General features: G+C 39.7%; 1 protein-coding gene across 9 annotated transcripts in view; it reads left to right on the plus strand.

Annotated features, from left to right (window-relative positions):
• The window catches only part of DTNA (dystrobrevin alpha), a 352,070-nt gene that overhangs the window by 298,963 nt on the left and 30,025 nt on the right, over window positions 1-23,082 (plus strand). For 8 of the 9 annotated variants that reach the window (XM_058556975.1, XM_058556971.1, XM_058556969.1 and 5 more), the window contains 3 exons: window positions 12,428-12,515; window positions 14,023-14,120; window positions 19,458-19,571. In XM_058556975.1, the coding sequence (XP_058412958.1) occupies window positions 12,428-12,515; window positions 14,023-14,120; window positions 19,458-19,571 (300 nt within the window). Of the gene's footprint in view, window positions 1-244; window positions 323-888; window positions 982-12,427; window positions 12,516-14,022; window positions 14,121-19,457; window positions 19,572-23,082 lie in introns of all 9 variants that reach the window. The other variant, XM_058556978.1, reaches the window with a different exon arrangement.

Below are 23,082 nucleotides of genomic sequence, written 5' to 3' on the forward strand. Positions count from 1 at the left end.
CAAATAGCAGAGGTAAAATCTGAGATCATGGTGGCTTGTGTAATTGTAATGGTGGTTCTCAGGTCAGGTTTCTACTCCTAGTTCAACTCTGTGGAAATCTGAAAACATCTTGAACATTTCAAAGTAATAAGAGAGCTGTCCAAATGGCGCTTGGATCTAGACTTGGAGTTTCTGTTGCCAGTTTCTATTCTTGAATGCATTGCTGTGTTTACGCTCTTCTTGGCTTTCCCATCTTATTAACTAGCTCTCCTCCCAAGGACAGTGAAGTAGAGCAGCACAAACTGCTGGCTAGGGCTGCTCCAGCTTTTCTGAAGGGCAAAGGGTAAGTTAAAGCCAGAGTGTACTGGAACCCTGAATTAACTAAACTAAAAATGGAGATTTCTTTTGTCAGAAATGCTTTGCGTTTGAAAGACCATCTTTGATTGAGTAAAAGCAGCTCTGTTATAACCCCACTAACAGCACCAAGTAGTTATTTTGAGTAGATACATCTGTGTTGTTTTCCACTTTTCCTGACTTCCTTTTCTTTTTTAAAAATGACTAAGCTTCAGATTTGATTTTCCAAGGGATACTTAATCTTTGCTTGCAACCCCTTTCAATGCGTTTACTGTACAGATGAGTTTCTCAGCCTTAGTGGCTTGAAGAATGCAAATCTGTTTTCTTACAAGATAATTTACCTAAATGGAAGTCTATTTTTAAAGTTAGTGCAATGGAATTGTGAATTTCTTTGCTTGGATTTTGCTTGTATTTTTCACAGAACATGACTTATTTTTCCTTTACTTGCTTGATTTTCTAAATGCCTTTTCTACCACGAACTCACTCCTACCTGCTCCACTTATTTCTCTCTGCCTCTCCTGACAACACCCTTTCTCTCCTCCTGCCCTGTTTCAGGATACAGTACAGCCTGAATGTGGCAGACAGGCTAGCTGATGAACATGTTCTCATCGGGTTATATGTCAACATGCTCCGGAACAACCCATCATGGTTAGTGCAGGTTTGGCTGCTTGACTGTCCTTAGAGAGGGGAACAGTCTGATCTCTTGACAAGCAGCCTCAGCAAGGGGCAAAGTCACTGGATGCCAGACGTGTCTCTAAGGCACTTTTAACTGAGTCACTTAAGACATCTTTTGTGATGTGAGTTTGGATACTTCCCAGTAATGTACCGTAGAATTCATATCCTTGTTCCTATCTTAGTTAAAGGGCTAACTTGTATAGGTGGGTGCCATCCTAAATATTAGCATTCAGGTGGATGGCAGGAGTGTGGGTCCCACAAGTCAGTTCTGTGTTACATGTGGCATGTCCAGTTACCACATAATGGGGATGCAAGAATTTGTCTTATTCCAAGGACATGGATGCCTCTGCTGATTTGGAGAACAATGCTCCATTCACTTAAGATAGAAACGCAAAAGAGGAAAAGTGATGGGATGGGATCATACCATGGCAATCATTCCCTTAACAATGATAACAGTGGGAGAAGTTGTCTTTCAACTCTTCTGTTACTTACAAGTGTTTCTGGGTAGCCATCTGATAAAGCTTGCTTTCAAGTCCAAGAATATGCAAAACTTACCTTCAGATGTGTTAAATGTGTGAATTCAGATAGCCCTATGTATTAGGATAAAGGCATTCATAAAGTTTTTCTCTTTCTGTTTTAATTATGACATGACATAGGAGATTCCACCCATTGGTTAAAGTTACTTGGTTTTAATAATAATGTACATTTGCAATTTGAATGAAAATAAATGGACAGACTATATATTTATCATATATTTCAGCCTAGTTTAGACTACTATTTTGCAAACGTTTAGCAAACCAGTTCCTTAGAAATATGTCAGTTTTGCTTAATAACTCTAATTTTCTCTGAACTAAGGGCCCGTGGATTTTTTGCAGTTATAACTATTCAGTGAGCCAGTGCGTTAAATTCCCTTTAAAATAGTTGACCCCTTTCCTCTACTATTTCACAGAAAGCATCCCTCAAACACATAATGGCCATTACTCTGTCCTCATCACCCTCACCACTTGGTATTGTTAGCCATTTTGTTTCTAGAACTCTCCTCCCTTGACTGTTTCCTGCTTTTGACACCTTGGAACTACTTTTGCAAGATTAGTACATGAGATGATTTTAGGTGATACATTGATGAACATTTATTTGTTTTAATAGTTACATATTTATCTTAATTTGTTTTTTTAAAAATATATAACCAGTGTACTAATTTAGTTTTATACCATATCCTACTCTTTAGGGCGATAAAATGCACTCTTCAGCTAAGCCCATCTCTTTGTTGAAATTTTCCAAGCTTGTGGATCAAACTGTTCCTCGTCTTTCTCACATCTGAACCTCTCAAAACTGCAAGCGGAAAGAGTGATTCCTTTAATCTTATTCCCAATGAGTTTGGTTCCCCAATGTTATATGGTAGCTGAAACAATAGAGCTAAACACTGAATTACAAGGGAAAAAAACATTGGTAATCTTCAAAGAATATAATCAATATAGATTCAATCATGTCTGAAGGCAATGATGTGATCTCACACTGTGTCCTCTTCCTCGTAATTCTAAGCACACTCTGGTTATTTCTACCACTCTTGTTTGACCTTCCATTAATTAAAGTTGTAACAAAGAAATCTCCGAAGAGGAAAGTTCGGAGTCTGTCACTACCAGCCCTTTTCCCTACTCAAGTGATAAATCATATTGACTTGATGGTCACTTAAGACCGTAAAACTGTCTCAGTAGAGACACCTTACATCTACTTGATGAAAGCTAGATGTGATTTGTATTTTGAAAACAAAGCAGATTTTAAGACTGATCAATGAAGCAGACTCTGTTTCAATAGATGCTGCCCTCCATATTTCTCATAGCCTTTTTCTGTCCTTAAAAAATTCCAACTTCTCTTTCAAATTTCTATTGTTTTCCTTCTCTTGCCTTTCTGTTTAATTAGATCACAACAATTCCCCACATCTGCCATGATTATAGAAGTAATATAGTGATCTCTCACCTCTTTTATCATCATTATAGCTACAGTGTTTTACCATCATTCAACTATGGTGAGATATATAATGGTAATAATCATAATAGCTACCATTTTTTAAAGCACTTGCCTTATGCTAAGCACCGTGTTAAAAGCTTTATTTACATAATTTCCCACTAGTCCTTAGAGTAAGCCTGTAGAGTAAATACTATCATCCCCATTTTATAGATAAATAAAGGTATCAATATAGAGTTTACCTGACTGTCCCACAGTCACTAGCTACTCAACAGTGGGGCAGGGATTTTAATCATTTCCACCTGATCCCAAGCTCATAACCACTATCCTATATTGCCTCTTATAAAACCTACATAAACGCATGCCCTCCAGAAAGATTTTCTGGACACTCCTCCACGCCGCATCCACCACGTATCTATTTCCTGAAATTGCATAATCTACTACATTATTTTTATTTCATTTTAACCAATATTTGAGCACATACTAGGAATAGGAATGGTGGTTGTTAATCAGTTAACATTTATGTATTTAGTTCTATGCATTGTGATTTCTAATTTTAATTGTAAGCTTCAAAGGGGCAAGAATTTTATCTTTGGTCTCTTGTATCTCATCACAGCAGCCAGAATATGAATAATATATTTTTCATTTAGGAAGTGCTTCAAAAATTACAGAGCCCTTTCCCACACATTATTTAATTTGCTCATCAAAGCCCTATAAGGTTGGATGCTATTATTTCCATTTCACTGACAAGAAAATGGTAACTCACTGACATTAAGTGACTTATCCAAGGTCACATGCTAACAAGAGCTTGCACGCAAGTCTTCTGACACTGGGTCCCATCTATTTTCCGTGCCATTCCTCATCCTCCTTGTCTGTGCACTTTTCGTGAGATGGTCTACAAACAGGAACCTAATAGGTGTTCTTGATTAAAACCTTTGTTTTTGTAATTATTCATACATGCTTTTGATTAACTCTGTGTGGGGGCCTTCTCCTTATATTAACTGCTTAACGCAATGAGAAACTGACTCATCTGTAAATAGTCTGCTGCTAAATTAAAGAATCATGTGTCATTGTTGGTTCTGATGTCAGATAAGCCAAATAAATAAACTGTAGCTCAAGGGAGAATTCCTGCTGTCTTCCTAATTCACTGAAGTTTTAAAAGCCTTAATGGTTTTCAAGCACCTTCTCCAATGGAGGAGGAGAGGTCTCAAAATATAATATAGTGAGAGCTTTTTCTGCCCTCCCTAAAGCTTATCAAGTGCCTGGGCTTGCTAGGGGTTTATGGGGACTGACTGTGGCAGACAGACCAAAGGGTCAGAAACCAGCCCAGAACGTCCAACTCTTACCATAACTATATACTTGATACCTACCATTCAGAAGCTTCTGGCATATTTCAACTCTGAAAAGGTGCACTACATCAGGGAGGGAGGGGGTACAGTTAAAGGCTACAGTCTATACTTTGATGTTGTACGATTGCTGTCACTTAGTTAGTGACCTCTGACCTCAATTAACCAGGTTAAAATTTGTTTTGCCTCTATGTTTTCTTCAAATATAATAAATTGTATATTTGATGCCTATTTCTGAGTTTCATATGTAAGGTCTAAATTTTTATTGGCTTGTCTGCTTAAAACCCTTTAATAGATTCCTACCTCACTTAGTTTACAATCCATATTCCATACCCATCACCATGGCCTACAATCATGTGCATGATCTAGCTCCTGCCTACCTGTCTCTTAGCCTCAGCTCTCAGGGGGTTCCCCCACTGAAGGGCAATACTTAGTCATATCAGTTTTTGATCAATTCCTAAAAACAATTCCTAGAACTGCCTCAAGGCCATGATACTAGTTCTTCCCTATGCCTAGAACATTCTTCCCCATTTTAATCTTGCCCTCTCCTTCCACACACACATGCACTGTCCTTCTCTTGCTTCTAATCTCAGATTAAAGGCCCTTCCTCATATATGTCTCCTATATTAATCTCTATCATGGCATGCTATTTATTTCATTCTTACCATAACTGCAATCATTGGTTGGTTGGCTGGTTGGTTTACTGTCTACCTTCCCCTTTTGAAGCAGGGACCTTCTCTGACTTGTTCATCACCATATCTCTGATGCCTAGCACAGTGCCTGGCACATGGCAGGTGCCCAATAAACATCTGTTGATGTTGTAGGATATTGACAGTGCTATAGGTATAAAATTCCCTTTCACCCTGAATAAAATTGTTAGGAGTCCTCAGAAAACCTTTTTTACTATTAAAAAATCACCTATTATAAATTAGCCCTTAAATTGAACATTTAGTGTTAGAGTATAAAGTAGATGAAAAAGTGGAGTATTAAGCTTGACATAGATAGAGGTGGTGAACGTGGATAAAGACGAGCACCAGAAATTCACTGATGTGGCAAAAGCAACTGATGGGGGGCAAAATTAAAAACCTGAAAGTGATACTGGGCAAGAAAAAAAAACATTTTTTAATGCTCTCTGGTCTTTTCCTCTTTGTATTAGCTTGCTAGGGCTACTATAACAAAATACTACAGTCTGTATGGCTTGAACAACAGAAATTTATTTTCTCACAGTTCTGGAGGCTGGAAATCCAAGATCAAGGTGCCAGCAGAGTTGATTTCTCCTGAGGCTTCTCTCCTTGGCCTGCAGTGGCTGCCTTCTCACTGTGCCCTCGCATGGCCTTTTCTCTACGCGTGTACATCCCTAGTTCTCTTCCTCTTCTTATAAGGACACCAGTCATATTGGATTAGGACCTCACCCTTATGACCTCGTTTAACTTTAATTACCTCTTGAAAAGCCCCGTCTCCAAATACAGTCACCTTCTAAGGTACTGGCAGTTAGGGCTTCAACACATGACATAGGGGGATGACACAATTCAGTCCATAACACACTTCAACACTGAATCCACTGAATTGTATGCCTTTAATATTTCTAATGTGTAGGCTAAGATTTGATTGACCATTTTCAGTAAATATTATTGATTTTGGAAAATGTAAATTTATTGCAACCTGTTGAAAGAAAAAAGAAATTGTTATGTATTTACTGACAATGTCTCTTTTATATGAGTTTTCATTTCCTTGTTAACACTGCTCCTTGTCCTCAGTAAAATGTTTAGGAGCTTTAGTTATAGAACTAGACTTCTGAGAAAGATATTTCCTTAGAATCCTAGAAATATAAATCTGAAGAATGTCACACCACCATGCACATGTCTGCATTGGCTGCATTGTACCCACTTCTTGTACCCACAGAGGTCTTCTCAGCATAATAAGATGACAAATTAATTTTAGGAAGAGTTCATTTCCCTGTGATAGATTCTAATGCATTTTAAGTTTCCATGGAAAATGAGAGTGACACTACCAATCTGATGAGATTATTGATGTAAATTACTAGCGTAGTACTGGGCACAAGGGAATAACTCAATGTTAGTCCCTCACTTAATTTTGACAAGGATTAAAGGCATATAATAAGTTAGATTTTAAAATCCCATTTTGTAAAACCTGTCCATTATAATATGATAGAGATGAACTGATAGCTCGTGGACGTTCATCAATATTGTTGAATGGATGAACTTCAGAGTATGCTTTCTCCAAATGTGCCAAAATAAAGAATTCAGAATGGGACATGGTCTCACATGTTACTTGATAAATTGCATAAAAAGGACGTTTTGATTAAAAGTTCATGGCAGTATGTAGCTTTGCATACAGGAGCAAGGAGAAAGAAGAGAAGTCTGTCACTGTTAAGCTCACTCCTTCCTTTGTTTAGGAAATCAGAAATGTAAAGACCATCTATTGCTTCTGTAAAATCCTTGATTGATTCAATTAGACTGTCTTTCTTCTTCTTGGTATAACCTAGAATACTGGCCAGTACCCAAAATCATATTTTCTTGAGCAAAAAGCTAGTTTATAGATAAGGAGGTGATAGTGTAAAAATGGTCATACCAAGACAGTATTACCTGCTTTTTAGAGATAAGACTAAAAAGAATACTCCCATAGAGTCTTACCGTGTACCCTGGCACTGCTCTAAACACTTCACATGAGAATCCTCTCAACAAGCCATGAGGTATTTTATGAGGTAAGTGACCAGTGTATCCCTGTTTTATAGATGAGAAAACTGAGGCACAGAGAGGTTAAGTGACTTGCCCAGAGTCACACGGCTAGTAAATGAAAGGGCTAGGGTTTGAATCCAGAAATGATCCAGTCCAACCTCCCACCCACTCTTTCATAACATCCCTACCAGTTATTCACCCCTCCTAAGAGTAAGCATTTCTTTTGAGTGGGAGCTTACCTCCTTCAGACACCATCTGCTTTCCTAATCTTTAAAGCACAACAATAACAATGACAAAATGTGAACCAAAAGAGAATTTGCCATGATTGGGGGTAGGGAAGATCTGATGTTGATAAATATGAATGAGTATAGTTACATTTCTATGAACTTCAGCACCTACACAAAGCAGATAAGAAATCCGTATGCAGCAATAGAGTGTATCTTCATTTTAACCCTGCCAAATGTGAATTCACAGTTCAATTGTAGATGGCATGGCTAGTATTAAAGTACAGTATTTCATCTGTATTCTTATGATTTTCTCAAAGTGTTGAGGGTACATGCAGAGCCAAGAAGGAAAGAGAAGAGGCAGGCCAAAGACCATGACATTGCAAGCCTACGAGAGCTAAACTTTATTCCTTCTTTTGTCCAAGTCTTAGATAATTCCTGCTGTGTTCCAAGCACTGTGCTAAGATCTAATGGTGAAAAGATTGAACCATTCTGCCTTCAAAGCAGTTACAGTTTAGTGGAGGATAAAGACAAGTGAAAAGGCAATTAAAATGCAAAGTGATAGCAACTGTAATAGGGCAGTGCAGAGTGCTATGGAATAGATGAGGAGCAGTAAGCCAGAATTTGGAGGTTGGAGGTGAGGGTAGGAAGTGGCAGCTAAAGCCGACAGCAGGATGACGAGGAATTAGCCAAGTGGAAGTGGGCAGAGGAGGCAGAGAGATTGTTGAGAGCAGAGAGAATGTGATAACATTTGAGGAATTTAACTGTGCTAAGGCTCCTAGAGTAAACGATGTAAAAGATGTAGCTCGATTACGCAGGACCTTATAAGCCTTATTTAAGAGTTTCAAAAATAAGAACCTATTGAAGGATTTTATGCCTAGGAATGTTACAGCCCACTTCATTTTTAAAAGATTACTGACTGCAGGATAGAAAATGAATTGGAGGGAAGAATAAGTCTAAAGTCAGAGTGACCTGTTGAGAGGGCTTTACGCTAATTCAGATAAGATGATGGTGGCCTGGAGCACATGAGTGACAGTTGGAATAGAAGGAAAAGGAGGAATTTGAGAGTTTGTAGAAGGTAGAATGCATGGCCTTGGTGGACAATTATAACATAGTTATAGTTCAAGTCAGGGTCTCCATAAAGGAGTTTGAAGGCATCCCTGTAGAGAAGCCATTATGGTAAATTTTTCTTATTATTAGCCATGAAGATAGCCATTTTGTGATTTCCTGCCTTTATCCTTTCAAACCAGTCATTAAAGAGCCAACGGTTGAAGCTTTGAGAGTTAGTTTATTTCCCTCCCCATTCTTCAGTCCCACAAAACCGCTTCTCCTGCCCCAGTATCTCTCCATTCCTTTTCACCCTGACTCTTCTGCTCTCTGACTCCTAAAGGCCTGAACAGGGCTCTATCCCATAGCATTTTGCTCTCAACCAACTGCAAAAGATAGGATATAACCTCATAAAGTAGTTCTCCACTTAAGTGTTAACTAATGATGCCTTTTCAGGCAGTCATCCTCCGATTGACTATTTGCGTTTTAGTAGAAGAGTAGTACATGAGGCCTAATGACCTTAAAAGTTAATCTCTAGCGATGAAATTCCTGTCACCATTCAGACAAATGGAAAAAATATTGAGGGAAAACATAGAGGTATTTCTGGTGCCCCTTGGATCACATTATTTTGTTGACTTTCCCAGCCTGGAAGTCAGAACAGGCCTGCAGAGAAACCAAGGAAATGTGAACAAACCCTGAGTTCCCAGAAATCTTTGCTAAATCACAATTTAGTAAGCCCTAGCTTAGCTGAGGCCACTTGAGTTGCCTAAAATGCCATTTTGAAATCTCTAGCAATAGACACTGGCCGTGCATTTACGGTAGAACGTGGAGAGCTTTCAAAATAATACATTTCCCCACTCTGAAATGCAGTCTACACAGCAGCCACTTTTTAATTCATCATGGTCTTGTAGTAAGATTACTGATTATAAAGTCTTGAAATGAATAGCCAGGGATGGAGAAAGTGTGGGAATTGGTATTTCTTTAATGATTTAGGGATTATTGGCCATTCATTTTCAACTATTTGTAATTGAAGTCTTGAAATAATGGAATTTATCAGAGGAATGCCTCATCCACCCTTGTATAATTTGAACATACTGAAATGGCACATGTGGACTCGTAAATCGTTTGTGTGCACAAAGGGGTAATATATCACTTCACCCCTCATTCACTCGGTGCTGGGGGGAGGAAAGGCTTGGAAGTATGAGTTATAGCTTACTAGACAGAAGCCCATAACTTCACGTCTTACATTTCCAGGAGGCTTTTTCTATGTAACCTTCATATTATTTATACTTGCTGGTCATTCACAATAAAGGACACTTTTATCATGAGGTTTTTTATCAAGATTTTTTTTATTATTTATTTATCAAAACACTCACAAATGTTTTTGACAAAGTCACTTTCAGACAGTCAAACAGATCATTGTCCTGGGCTTGGAACAACGGGCCCTGTTGTCTACACAAACTGTGTTGAATTAGGCATATAGTCTCTAAACACCAGCCAGAAATGATAAACATGTTAAAATCAAATTAAATTGTTTCTTTGTGGGGTAGTTTTATGTTTAAGGCAAAGACAGAGTAACTTTCTCTTTCTTATTAAAGCTGTAACAAGAAATTCAGTTATTATTTTTAACCACTGCAGAGTGCAGACATTGTGTTATAAAGACAAACATCTGTTTTAAAGCATCAATTTTCCAGAAATAATTCTTTTTGCTATTAAAATTATTTTCTTACTCCAAGTCTTTTGTATGCTGATGGACATGTCAATCCACAGGGACTGACACTACACATATGTGAGCCTGGAATCCTAAAATTTTCTCTGTTAAGGGAATGTTTGTGAAATATCACACTTGCTAAATGGATATCAGTTAAATACTCAAGAAAAATGATCTCTATTATATGGTTTACATTTAGGGTTCATTTCACGTGTGTAGATTTTCCATTTTATTTTCAATATTTTCTAGATCCTTGCTAATCAAAGTGTTGTCCTTGGACCAGCAGTATCAACATATCTTGAAAGCTTGTTAGAAATGCAGATTCTCAGGTCCCAACCTACCCCACCACCCCCGACTATGGAATCAGAAACTGCATTTCACAAGATCCCTAAGTGATAAGTATACACACTAAAGTTTGAGAAGCCCTTCTCTAGATAGTTGCTGGATGGTAGATGACATTTTGAAGGAGACAAGAATCATTAATAAATCTGAACGGGTTACTTAAGAGGCAAAATAATAATAATGTGTTAACTAACATTTTTGAGCACTTAATGTGTTCTAGGCATCATACTAGCTTGATGCTTTTTATATGCATTATCTCATTTGGGCAAAAGAAAAGAGAAGACTCGTTTTCTGAGGATGAAGAAGTGACTTGGTAAATGGAGAAATTTAGGAATATTCTAGGTGGTTATCATAGCCCAGAGAAAATGGCTAAATCTAGAGTGAAAGTATTCAAGATAAGAAGAGATATAGTTTACATATATAATGAGCATAGACTAGAGCAGAGATAATGGAGACAGGAATGTCTTCCAAATGACAAGAAAAAATCTTACAGTAATGGATTCAGCCAGCCAGGAAAGGGCTATTTGGAAGTGACATAGCTAATATTCTGGAAGCACATAATGATTTTCACTCATCTTCTTGCTCTAGAACAAAGGTTAGAAGACTATGCTGCATGTTTACTTTATATGTAAATGTACATATAAATAATATAAATGTATGTTACTTTATATGGATCCAAGTCTTGCAATGGATAATTTTTACAACCTTAATATTGGCGTAGAAGTATGTCATTTTTAATATATAATCATGAGTATTAATTTTTTTCTTAAGGAGCAGACTTAAGTATAAGAGCCATTGGAGGAGAATCTAAGTATATTTGGGAATGAGAGGAACTAGTTTCTAATCTTGATTCTGAACTTATTCTCACCATAATAACTGATAAATCAAACTATGACCAACTAGTCTGTCAACGGGATTAGTGTTACTAGTATGTTTCATAGAATTGTTTTAATGGCACCCAAAACTTAGTCTTGAGTTAAGATCCTTCTGAAATGTAGGAGAGTTGATAATGCTTCTATTTGCATTAGTTTTTTAGGGACTCACATCATCCTTATTCTAATATGAACAATTTCTATAAATTTATAGGAGACACTACACAATTCCGATTAATGTCATTAGAAACCACTACTATAATTCCACTTCTCTGGAAGTAAATATAAAATGGCAAGTTAGCTGGGTAGTAATATTATAGATGAGACTTATATTAGTTATCTATTGCTGTATAACAAATTACCCCAAAATTTAGCAGCTTAAAACAAACATTTATCATCTCATAGTGGGTCAGGAATCCAGGTTTGGCTTAGCTAGGTACCTGTGGCTCAAGGACTATCATGAAGTCGCAATCAAGCTGTTGACTTGGGGGGCTGTGATCTCATCTGAAGGCTATACCTGTGGGGATTCATTCACAAGGTTATTGGCTGGCTTTGGTTTCTCTCACATGAGCCTTTCCACAGGCTGCCTTATGACATGGCAGTTAACTTCCCACAGAGCAAGCAATCCAAAAGAGCTCAAGAGAGAGAAAACAGGCCTAAGATGGAAGCCATGGTCTTTTTATAACTTAATCTTAGAAGTGACATTTCCATTACTTCTACCAAATTCTATTCATTAGAAGCAAGTCAGTAAGTCCAGCCCATACTAAAGAGAGGATTACACACAAGTGTGAATACCAGGAGGTGGGGATCCCTGCAGGCTGACCACAATTGATTTTTTTTTCATCCTGCTTCCATATTTTCTAACATGTCTATTTTGGACATGTATTACTTGAATACACGATACATAATAAGGAAATGAAAATGTTAAAGAGAAAATATTCTTTTATCAGAAATGTTGATCAGAAACGTCACTTTTCTTTGGAGCTTTCTTAATAAGACAGTTGAATTGACTGAAGATAGGATTTATTAATGGCCTTCCTGGACACATATTAGATCATGTCATGAATCCAAGCCTGAGATCATTAACAGGGATTTGTACAGCTTTCAAATTTTTGCACTAAAAAATTGAAATAGCAAACCCCTCCGGTGGTAATATGAATACATCAGTCTTTCTCATTGTCTAACAGTCTCCTTCTTGCTCTGTTCTCAATAGTATGCTTGAGAGTTCAAACCGGCTCGATGAAGAACACAGGCTGATCGCCAGGTACGCGGCAAGACTGGCAGCAGAGTCCACTTCGTCTGTAAGTAGTTTGAGTGAGAGGATGTCATGTTCGTTGTTATCCTTATCGTTGGTACTATAACAGCAGAGCTGAAGAGTTGCTACTGTATGGCCTGCAAGACCTAAAAGTGACCTGGCCTCCCACTGCTTCCATTTTTTCACTTTTCGGCTAACATTCTGGTATGGCATAAATCATAGCATGAGATATTCTGCTACAACATGCTGAACCAGCCCAACACCTGATTTCTCTGGATAATTCTTGATCAGTTAATATAAAGAGCAAAGAAATGACTCAAATCCACAACTGGCTAAGTTCCTACTTTTATCAATATGTAACATATATGTAATAAAGAGAAAATTCTGTAATGAAATCAGAAGAATAACCAAGATCACAGGTCAAAGCTGCCCTATGCCAGACTTAGCTTTAGAAAGCCATTTAGGATATAAAACATAGGACCTCAAAATTCTTCATTAGCAACACAAATCACTTTGTTAAAAGAAATGCTAATTAAAAATCACAGAAAAGCTTTACGAAAGCCAGACCTTTACCAAGCTTAACCTTTCCCACAGTCAGGTTTCTGGACATTAAAAGGCAGGCTGAGTTTCTCCATGTCTTTGGGCTTAGGCAATCGGTGCCATTTTTGAAAGCTTGGCATTCTTTGGTAGAAAGATTAGTTGTGATTTTTTTAATTTGTTTTAAAAACAATAAATATTGATGTTGAGGAATTTCTATAATATATGTATATACATCTATATGTGTGTGTGTATTTAGTCAAGGGTTAATTTGTATGTGTATATATATATATAAATATAAATTTGTTGAGTTAATTTTTGTATATGTATATACATATATATGTGTGTGTGTGTGTGTGTATATATGTATATGTATATGATTATATAAGAATAGTGAAAGCTATGGCTGCATATACACCAGTTGTTAAAGCTGGTTGCATGACCAGGAATGATGAGCTGGTTGGTATGAAAGTAGAAGTATATACATATATATATATGGATATATATATCCATCAATGTAAATTAACAAATATGAATAAAGAAATGCTAAAACTACATTGACGAAAAGTCTTACTACTGTGACTTTAAAGCTATGAAATTTTTAATTGTACATTACAGTGATTGAACAGTAATTCTAGAGAAAGAGCTAGCTTAACAGTGAAGCATTTTTTAAACCCACCTCTACAGAGAATAGTCGCAATGGAGACAGCATGACAAGAGTGAAATAGCTCCCCAAAGATTTCAAGTCAGAAAGCTAAAAACATTTTTCCTATGTTTTGTGAATTTGCCTGCCAAAAAGAGTTCTCTTCTGCTTTCCATTACAGAGGCGTGCTCCAGAACCACAGAAAAGTTAGTCCTTAAGAGAGGAATAGCAATTTAATTTTATATATTTACTTTTTTGTTTTGATAGAAATGATTCATTCTTTCTTGTCTGCATATCTCATGATTCCTGTCTTCTCAAATGCGTGTGGGTTCCCATTCCCAGTATTAAATAGTGTAAACCACATATTTTACAGCAACCGACTCAGCAGAGAAGTGCTCCTGACATCTCCTTCACCATTGATGCAAATAAGCAACAAAGGCAGCTGATCGCAGAACTAGAAAACAAGAACAGGTAAGGCTTTTTAGATATGCTGGCTTTTTGATCAAAGTGTGTATTCATTGAGCCAGGCCTGATGGCCTAGTGGTTATAGTTCAGTACTCTCACTAATTCGGCAGCCCGATTCCTGGTTGCGGAACCATACCACCCGTCTGTTGCCATGCTGTGGCAGCAGCTCGCATAGAAGAACTCAAAGGACTTACAACTAGGATATACAATCATGCACTGGGACTTTGGGAAGGAAAAAAAAAGAGGAAGATTGGTAACAGATGTTAGCTCAGGGCAAATCTTTCCCTAAAAAAAGAAAAAAAAAAAAAGTGTGTTCATTAATAACCATAGTCATGCTTTAAAATATCCAGGTTTTTCACCCTGGATGCTTACTCAAGAGAAAGCAAGAGTCAGTGATGCTGGCTTCTGAAAAGCTAGTCTTTAGATTTCAGATCTTCAGAAGCTTCATGAGAAAACTATATGTATATATATAGTTCTGAGATGTCAATGAGATTAATGTTTTCTCCCTAGACAGTCTCATCTTCCTTTTACAGACATGCTTGTTTTTGCTAAGGAGCTGTCTAATGCAGAAGGGCCCTCCTAAGTGCTAGAAGAAAGGTAATTCTGCCACCCAGAGACAAGTAGAAAGCTCGCCAAGGAGGGTCCCTGTAATGACCCCGGGCTGAAAGAGGCATTTGGAGTGACGCCACCATCACCCAGTTGTTCAGGCCAAACATCTGCACATCCCATCCATCAGCAGGTCCTTTCTTTATTCAACACAGATTGGCTCAGTCCACCCCCACAGCATATCCCAAAACTCTCCACTTCATCTCCACCATTACCACTCAATCTAATCTGTCATTTTATAAAATATAAATCATATCAAGCTATTTCCTGTTCAAAACCCTCTGATGAGTTTCCATCACACTTTGACTAAATCTTACCCCTCTTACCATGGACAACAAGGTCTTTCCAGCTACAGTCCACCCTGCTCATTACATTCCTGCCTCTTGTGGCTTCTTTCTTTCTTTAAAGTCTTCACATAAGTTGTTCTCTCAGCTTAGAAAGTTCTTCCTAGGGCCGGCCCCGTGGCATAGTGGTTAAGTGCACGCACTCCACTGCTGGTGGCCCGGGTTCGGATCCTGGGTGCGCACTGACATACCGCTTGTCAGGCCATGCTGTGGCGGCGTCCCACATAAAGTGGAGGAAGATGGGCACGGATGTTAGCTCAGGGCCAGTCTTCCTCAGCAAAAAGAGGAGGATTGGCGTGGATGTTAGCTCAGGGCTGATCTTCCTCACCAAAAAAAAAAAAAAAGAAAGAAAACTCTTCCTCAGGGTCTGTGCGTGGATGGCTCCTTCTCATCATCCAGGTCTCAGCTCAAATGTCACCTCCTAAAAGACCGCCTATCTAATCTTGCCCACTGCCTCCTGCCCCAGGAACCACTCTCTGTTATGGCCCTCTGTGTGTGTGTGTGTGCGCGCGCGTGTGTGTGACTTATCACTATCTGAAATAATCGCATTTATGTGTTTTGTTTCCTTGTTTATTGTCTGTCTTCCCTGACTGAAATGGAAATTCTTTGAGAACAGAAGCCATGCCAAACGGCCCCTGGATTCCAGAACCATGCCTGGCACATTGTAGAAGCTCAGTAAATATATATTGAGTGAGAAAATAATAAATAGCTGGGTCAGAACTCAAACTCAGTGCTGAGTAAGCCCAACATAGGAACAATTTGTACATTCTATATTTCTTAGAATAGCACCAAAGTGTCTTGACACATAATCCCATTCTTGAACACTGATGTCACTACTGAAATCAAACTGATAGAGTAAAGGAGGAGGTTGTGATAATTGTTTCATGCCTGGAGAGTTTGACCTGAGAATTGGTGAAAGTATTCTTTAAAGAAAAGAAAATAATTTGAATAAAAGGGAAATATAATTATTTAGAAAGGCAATAGTGCTCTTAAGATAAAAATAAACTACATGTTCATGAAAAGCAAATCTCTGCTCCCTTCTCCCCTCCCCTGTCCCCCAGCTGAAAGAAATTTCTCCTGTTGGTTTCTCAACAAGAGGCCCAGGAAGGATGTGATGGATGGAGAGGATCTGCATCAAAGCTACAATAAGGAGTCCCTGTGGCTGCATCACATGCCCCCCACCCCCCAGTGTGAACTAAGGCCAAAGTAACTGTGCAAGAGGCCACTGTTTGGGAGCTCTTTGAAAGTCTGAAATAACTAAGGGATAAGACTTAGAACATCCAGAGCAGGGTTTCTTAAGCTGGAATGTCAGGGTATCTGTGAAATCCCCAAATTGTGAAAGTGCTTAGCACAGAAGAAGTGGTTTATAAGTATCTAGAGAAAGATCCTTCAAGGGAAGATATTTCTTCTTCTTTTTCCAGGCAGAAGAAACGTGTAGAATAGGGAGGCAGGCAAGCAAATCAGCTGGGATTTAGGTGCCTCAGGCCTCAGGCCTCAAGCCTCAGGTGTGGGCCACCCGCTGACAGTGAGGGCCAAGAGTGCAGAAGTTCTCGCAGAGCCACACTCCTCAGTGTAGCTCTGGGCTCAGCTGGGGCCATGGGAATGCACACAAGTCAGGGCCAGAGGATGGTGAGAATTATCAGTCTGTTCCAAGATAGCAACATCAAGGAGGGAAGAAATATCAGTTGGAAAACTCCTCATCAGTGACCCAGGCACATCCAGATGCCTTCACAGACTGTACCATCCAAACAGGACCAAATGCTTTAGAAAGTAAATGCTAACGAGGGAACCAATGAAAATGCTTATGAAAAATTTTCATACTTTCTTCAAAGTATTCTTTAGAGAAAAAATTAAAAGAATGGTACAGACTTGTTGGCACATTTGCACTTTCTTAGAAAGAAAAAAGACTAAAGTGAAAACTCTCAAGCCCACAAATACCTTATCTTGGTGGCAGATAAGGTTGCCCTGCTCTCCCACCTCTCCAAAGCACTTTGTTTTCCCTTCCAATGTCCTGCTTCCACTCAGCATGGGGATAGCACGCTTGAGGGGAAATCGGGGCTTCCTTTAGGGAAATACCCCCGGGACATCTGCCTGCACATGTGATTCCGGAATCAGTTGGAAGCTCCACGAATGTCCTGACAGCTCTGGCTGTGCTGTAATAGCACTCTTACTGCTTGTTTCCAGGATGTTTTTGGATTGCAGTCTCTGAATGCATGTTTTTAGGACCAGAGAAAGAATAAAGAAATGGGAATGAGAAGAGATGGCAGAAGGAGAGCTTCATCCTGTCCCTGAGTTCTGTCATAGCCCCTAGAGTTCCGCATCCCATGCCTGATGAGCATCTAGTCCATCTTGAACTTATCACTCTAAGCCAGCAGCTTATGCTCTCCAAAGACCCCAGAACCATGTCCCAGAAGCTTATCTGGGTCACACTCCTACACCGTGGAAATTCATCCCAGGGGTCCCATGGTCTCCAAGGTGACAATTAACCCAATTATCAGATCTCTGAACTTCAGGAGAGGATAGAGTTCCTCACTTCATTTCATGACTACCCTAGGTAAATCATAGACATTTCAGCAATGATCTTTAGAAGATAATGCTTCCTTCCTTGGAGGAGCCAGTTGTGGTTAGTATTAGCAGTAGCAGGACTCTTCAGACCACATCATATAAGTCACAGCCTGCCTAGACTAGACCCGTCAGAGCAAGTACTAGAAGACTGAGGGAGTCTGATGTATATGGGCTTTGGAGCTAACCAGCCTGGTTTCGAATCACCTCTACCACCTACTTGCTGTTGAACTTGGGCAAGTCTATTAACTAGTCTGTGCTTTGATTTCCTCATTTATGAAACAGATAATAGGAGTGCCTATATATAATAGAATTGTTATAAGGATTAAATAAAATAAGATTAAAGAAGACAGCACAGTTCCTGGGTATAGACTAAGTGCTCAATGCTCATTACATATCTTACCATTGTTTTTTCTTATCAGAGCTGCTTCTCTCTTTTCCTTCCTTGGGCTAAATGGATCTGCTATGGTTCTGTTCTTAGAATCAACAGGAGAACTAGTGGGAGTCATAGAATATCAGGATATTAGCCCTGAAGATCTTCAAAATCCCAGCTCACTGATTTTCAGGCTGAGCTCTATGGGACCCTAGGGCTCAGCAGAGGTGCCTGAAGACAGGAGAGGAAGACCTAGCAGCACAGGGGCCGGCCCTTTCTTTAACCAGAGCAGCTCCCTTTTAACTGTTTGACATATTGTGTTTTCATAGAAGTTTCTTTTAAAGATTTCCACCATGGAACACCAAAGGGGACAAAAAAAAAAGAATGAAAACCACTGAATTATAGTCCAACCTTTTCACCATACCCATGAAAGGTGTAGTGACTGGTAATTAGCTTCTTGATTCTGGTGTGTTTGTGAAGCAGGCAGTTGTAAATCAGCCTTTCAAATGGAAAGCCATCTCCTTTGCTTACCAAGCTCGCCTTCCATTCTTGGTGCTTTTTTCTGTCTTATTGGCTCTTGTGCATTTTGTTGGGTGGGAGACTGACCCCTCCCCCAACAATACATGACTTATAACCTTGCTTAATGGCTTCGAACTCACTCAGGGATAATATGCCTTACATAGGTCACCTACCCTTTATGGCCAGCCTAATGTTCACCTCAATGCAGGGCAGCCTAGGCCCCAACATCAATAATAGACTGGCATGTCTCACCCCTGACAGAGGTCACACCGAGAGCAGTCTTATGTCACAGACTCAATTACAGTGAATCCTTTTAAAAGCACTTTGCTTCTAAGACTACCCTCATTGAGATCCATTGTTAAGGCTGAAAATGTTAAGAAAAAGAGAAAGAATTTTGCCTAACTGGGGGCTTCTCAGATAAGTTCAGTGAGAGGAATTTCATTCCTGGTGAGAAAATGGGGTTATTTAGTTTTGTGAAAAGAGCACCATTTATCCTTACTTTCCCTCCAAGCAGCTCTTACTTGGCAGGTACTTTATGGTGTCAGACTGTGATCATAAATAATAGGAAGATGCATTTTTGTCTCTTAAGCAGTGTACTTCTCAAAGCTGAACACATTACTACAGCATTATATTACTTACTAGAAAGATTATTAGGTCCTGGTGAGAACACTCAGCTTGAAGGCTCCAGTGAGGTACAGCAGAGTCTTCATGGTTTGGATGTACTGGAGATGAAGTCAGTATCCTCTCACCCACAGCACCCAACTAGCTACAGCCAATGCCTCGTCAACACCGTTGGTTAGTGAGGGTCGGTTCTGCTCCTAAAAGTAGGGTGATCCCTTCTTTCTTCACTCTGGTGGCCCTGACCTACTCAGATGTTAGATCCTGGATGTCCTGGAAGTTAACTGACCCTGGTTTCTTACCTTCCTCCTCTCTCCCAAGAGAAATCTTACAGGAGATCCAGAGGCTGCGGCTAGAGCATGAACAAGCTTCTCAGCCCACTCCAGAGAAGGCGCAGCAAAACCCCACTCTGCTGGCAGAACTCCGGCTCCTCAGGTAAGAGAGGGATCCCAAGGCACGTCAAGGAATGCAGGTGTTTGAGATCTTCAATAAAGTCTAACAGTGTCGAGCCAGAAAACAATCCTTAGCCACCATAGCTGCTGATGTTTGGTTGCTTTTTTTTTAATAGCACACACCTAACTGCTGAGATTGGGGGGTTTGGAGGAGAGGCTGTTTATATTTTATTCTTTCATTTGACAGACAGAAAAGGAAACAGTTTCTTTAGATCAGAAACAGAATCTCTCACTGGAAAAAATTTGAGCTCAACTCTTTTTAGTTATTTGCACTATCAACAATATGTTTATGATGCAAGTGATCAACAAAACAAACACACGAATAGCTAAATAAACATCGCAGGTTTTTACCTTTAAAAATTTACCTGTAACCCATAAAAAGGAATCTGATTTTCTCTAAATATTGGTCCCTAATAGCTTTACGCACAGATGTTTAAAAATAGACTTCATGCCTTCTTGTTTTGCAAATGAATTAAAAGACCTGGTGTTATCTACTCTGTCATCATAAAATATTTGAGTTGGAAAGGACCTTAGAAAGTCATCTAGTTCAACACCTGAATTTCAGTGCACTTCTCAGAGTTGGAAAGGTGGAAAGCTGGGGCCAGCCCCGTGGCATAGTGGTTAAGTTCAGTGCACTCCACTTCGGCGGCCCGGGTTCACAGGTTTGGATTCCGGGCACAGACCTACACCACTCATTGGCCACACTGTGGTGGTGTCCCACATACAAAATAGAGGAAGATTGGCACAGATGTTAGCTCAGGGCAAATCTTCCTCAAGCAAAAAAAAGAGGAGGATTGGGGCCAGCCCTGTGGCATAATGGTTAAGTTCACACACTCTGCTTAGGCAGCCTGGGCTTCGCAGGTTCAGATCCCCAGCACGGACCTATGCACCGCTCATCGAGCCACACTGTGGAAGTGTCCCACAGACAAAATAGAGGAAGATAGGCACAGATGTTAGCTCAGAGCTAATCTTCTTCAGCAAAAAGAGGAGGATTGGCAATGGATGTCAGAGCCAGGCTTCCTCACAAAAAAAAAAGAAAGAGGAGGATTGGCAGCAGATGTTAGCACAGGGTGAGTCTTCCTCAGCAAAAATAAAAACAAAAGTAGAGAGTAGCAGGACATAGATGAGGACTGTAGCAACTCCCACCATGCCTGTGTGCAAAAGGAAAGTCATGCTGTGGGCTTCTCAGAAACCCCTGTCAGAATTAGAGTACCATTTACTTTGTCCATACAAAGTGACTAAATTAGGCAGGTTCTGTATGGCTATGTTTGGATTTTACCAAGTCCCTATTGATTGTAGTCATAGATGTTTCTGGGGGTTCCGTCCCAGCCTTGCTATTAAGACATGTTAACATCTGATCACGGCAGCACTCCCAGCTGAGGCCGCAGGCCCTGCCTGCTCTCAGCTGGGATCCATTCTACCTCTCCCTGGCTGGAGGGGCACTTGGCTGGAGGGGCAGACCCACCAAAGGCTTGAGTTATGGAAAGGAGATCGGATTACAGAACCTGCAATTTGTGGGGGCTGCTTGATGTGAAGAGATTGCATCATACTTTGAATAACAAAATAATTTAATGGAAGAAACAGAGATTCTAAATGATTTCTGGTCCTACCTTCGGAGAGACGTATTAGAAATCCTTGCGCATTCTACTATCCTTGCACATTCTACTACACCATCATCCAGAAGGGATGAAAATGAAAAGAAGGAAAAAGTGATATTTCATATCATCCTCCTCCTCCTCAAAGGCATATAAAAGTAAATACTTGCTTGAAAGAATCTTTTGCCTAATAGGATTATGGAGGCTCTCTAAGCTCACAAGTTGAAAGTTATGTCTAATGTACACAGAAATATAACTGAATAAATCACCTAGGAAATAGAGTAAGTCATCCATGTAGGCATCAAGATACCTTGTCTCTGCCTGAAATGTTCTTTATACCTCTTCTATTGGTTATCCCATGCTATACTGGAGGGATGATGACTAGGAATTCTTTATGAGCATTTTCATCAGTGGCCCCCAGTTAGCATTTACTTTCTAAAGCATTTGGTCCTGTTTGGATGGTACAGTCTGTGAAGGCATCTGGATGTGCCTGGGTCACTGATGAGGAGTTTTCCAACTGATATTTCTTCCCTCCTTGATGTTGCTATCTTGGAACAGACTGATAATTCTCACCATCCTCTGGCCCTGACTTGTGTGCATTCCCATGGCCCCAGCTGAGCCCAGAGCTACACTGAGGAGTGTGGCTCTGCGAGAACTTCTGCACTCTTGGCCCTCACTGTCAGCGGGTGGCCCACACCTGAGGCTTGAGGCCTGAGGCCTGAGGCACCTAAATCCCAGCTGATTTGCTTGCCTGCCTCCCTATTCTACACGTTTCTTCTGCCTGGAAAAAGAAGAAGAAATATCTTCCCTTGAAGGATCTTTCTCTAGATACTTATAAACCACTTCTTCTGTGCTAAGCACTTTCACAATTTGGGGATTTCACAGATACCCTGACATCCCAGCTTAAGAAACCCTGCTCTGGATGTTCTAAGTCTTATCCCTTAGTTATTTCAGACTTTCAAAGAGCTCCCAAACAGTGGCCTCTTGCACAGTTGCTTTGGCCTTAGTTCACACTGAGGGGGGGCATGTGATGTAGCCACAGGGACTCCTTATTGTAGCTTTGATGCAGATCCTCTCCATCCATCACATCCTTCCTGGGCCTCTTGTTGAGAAACCAACAGGAGAAATTTCTTTCAGCTGGGGGACAGGGGAGGGGAGAAGGGAGCAGAGCTTTGCTTTTCATGAACGCAATTTATTTTTATCTTAAGAGCACTATGGCCTTTCTAAATGATCATATTTCCCTTTTTACATTAGCCAAAAGAAAGCTGAGAGCCAAGTTGGCCACCCAGATCTGGCAACCGAATAGGATTATATGATAGGCATTTCTGTGTGCTAATCTGACACTTCCTATGCACTAAGCTATACATACACTGTAGCATATAATTGCTGTAACAAACCTGTGAGATGGACACCATTATTGTACTCTTTTTATAGATATGGAAACTGAGATTCACAGAAGTTAAATAATTTCCCAAGATTCCACACAATGGGTAGCACAGGTAGATTCCATCTCCTTTTCTTGGGTCTCAATTATCTCTTGCTTGGACTATTATAATGAGCGCTTAATTGATTCCTGGCCTCTGGTCCATCTACACTACTACCAGAATTATCTTTCCTTATGTTGTTATTCATTTAATTCATTCAACACATATTTCCAAAGTGCTGTGTGCCCAGAAAGTTTCTGGGCATTGTAATACCATGATGAGTTGGAAAAGATACTGTGGTTGGTCTCACAGAATTTATGATCTAGTAGGAAAATGACCTAAATCAAATAATCACACAAATAAGAATATAATTACAAACTGAGACAAGTGCCATAAGGAATCTTCCTTTAAAAAAAAGTCATGATTATAAAACCTGCCCTTCACTAGCTCAGAAAAGGCTACTGTGAGGAAGGAT

The sequence above is a fragment of the Diceros bicornis genome, chromosome 16, assembly GCF_020826845.1.
Source record: "Diceros bicornis minor isolate mBicDic1 chromosome 16, mDicBic1.mat.cur, whole genome shotgun sequence".
NCBI classification, from domain to species: domain Eukaryota; kingdom Metazoa; phylum Chordata; class Mammalia; order Perissodactyla; family Rhinocerotidae; genus Diceros; species Diceros bicornis.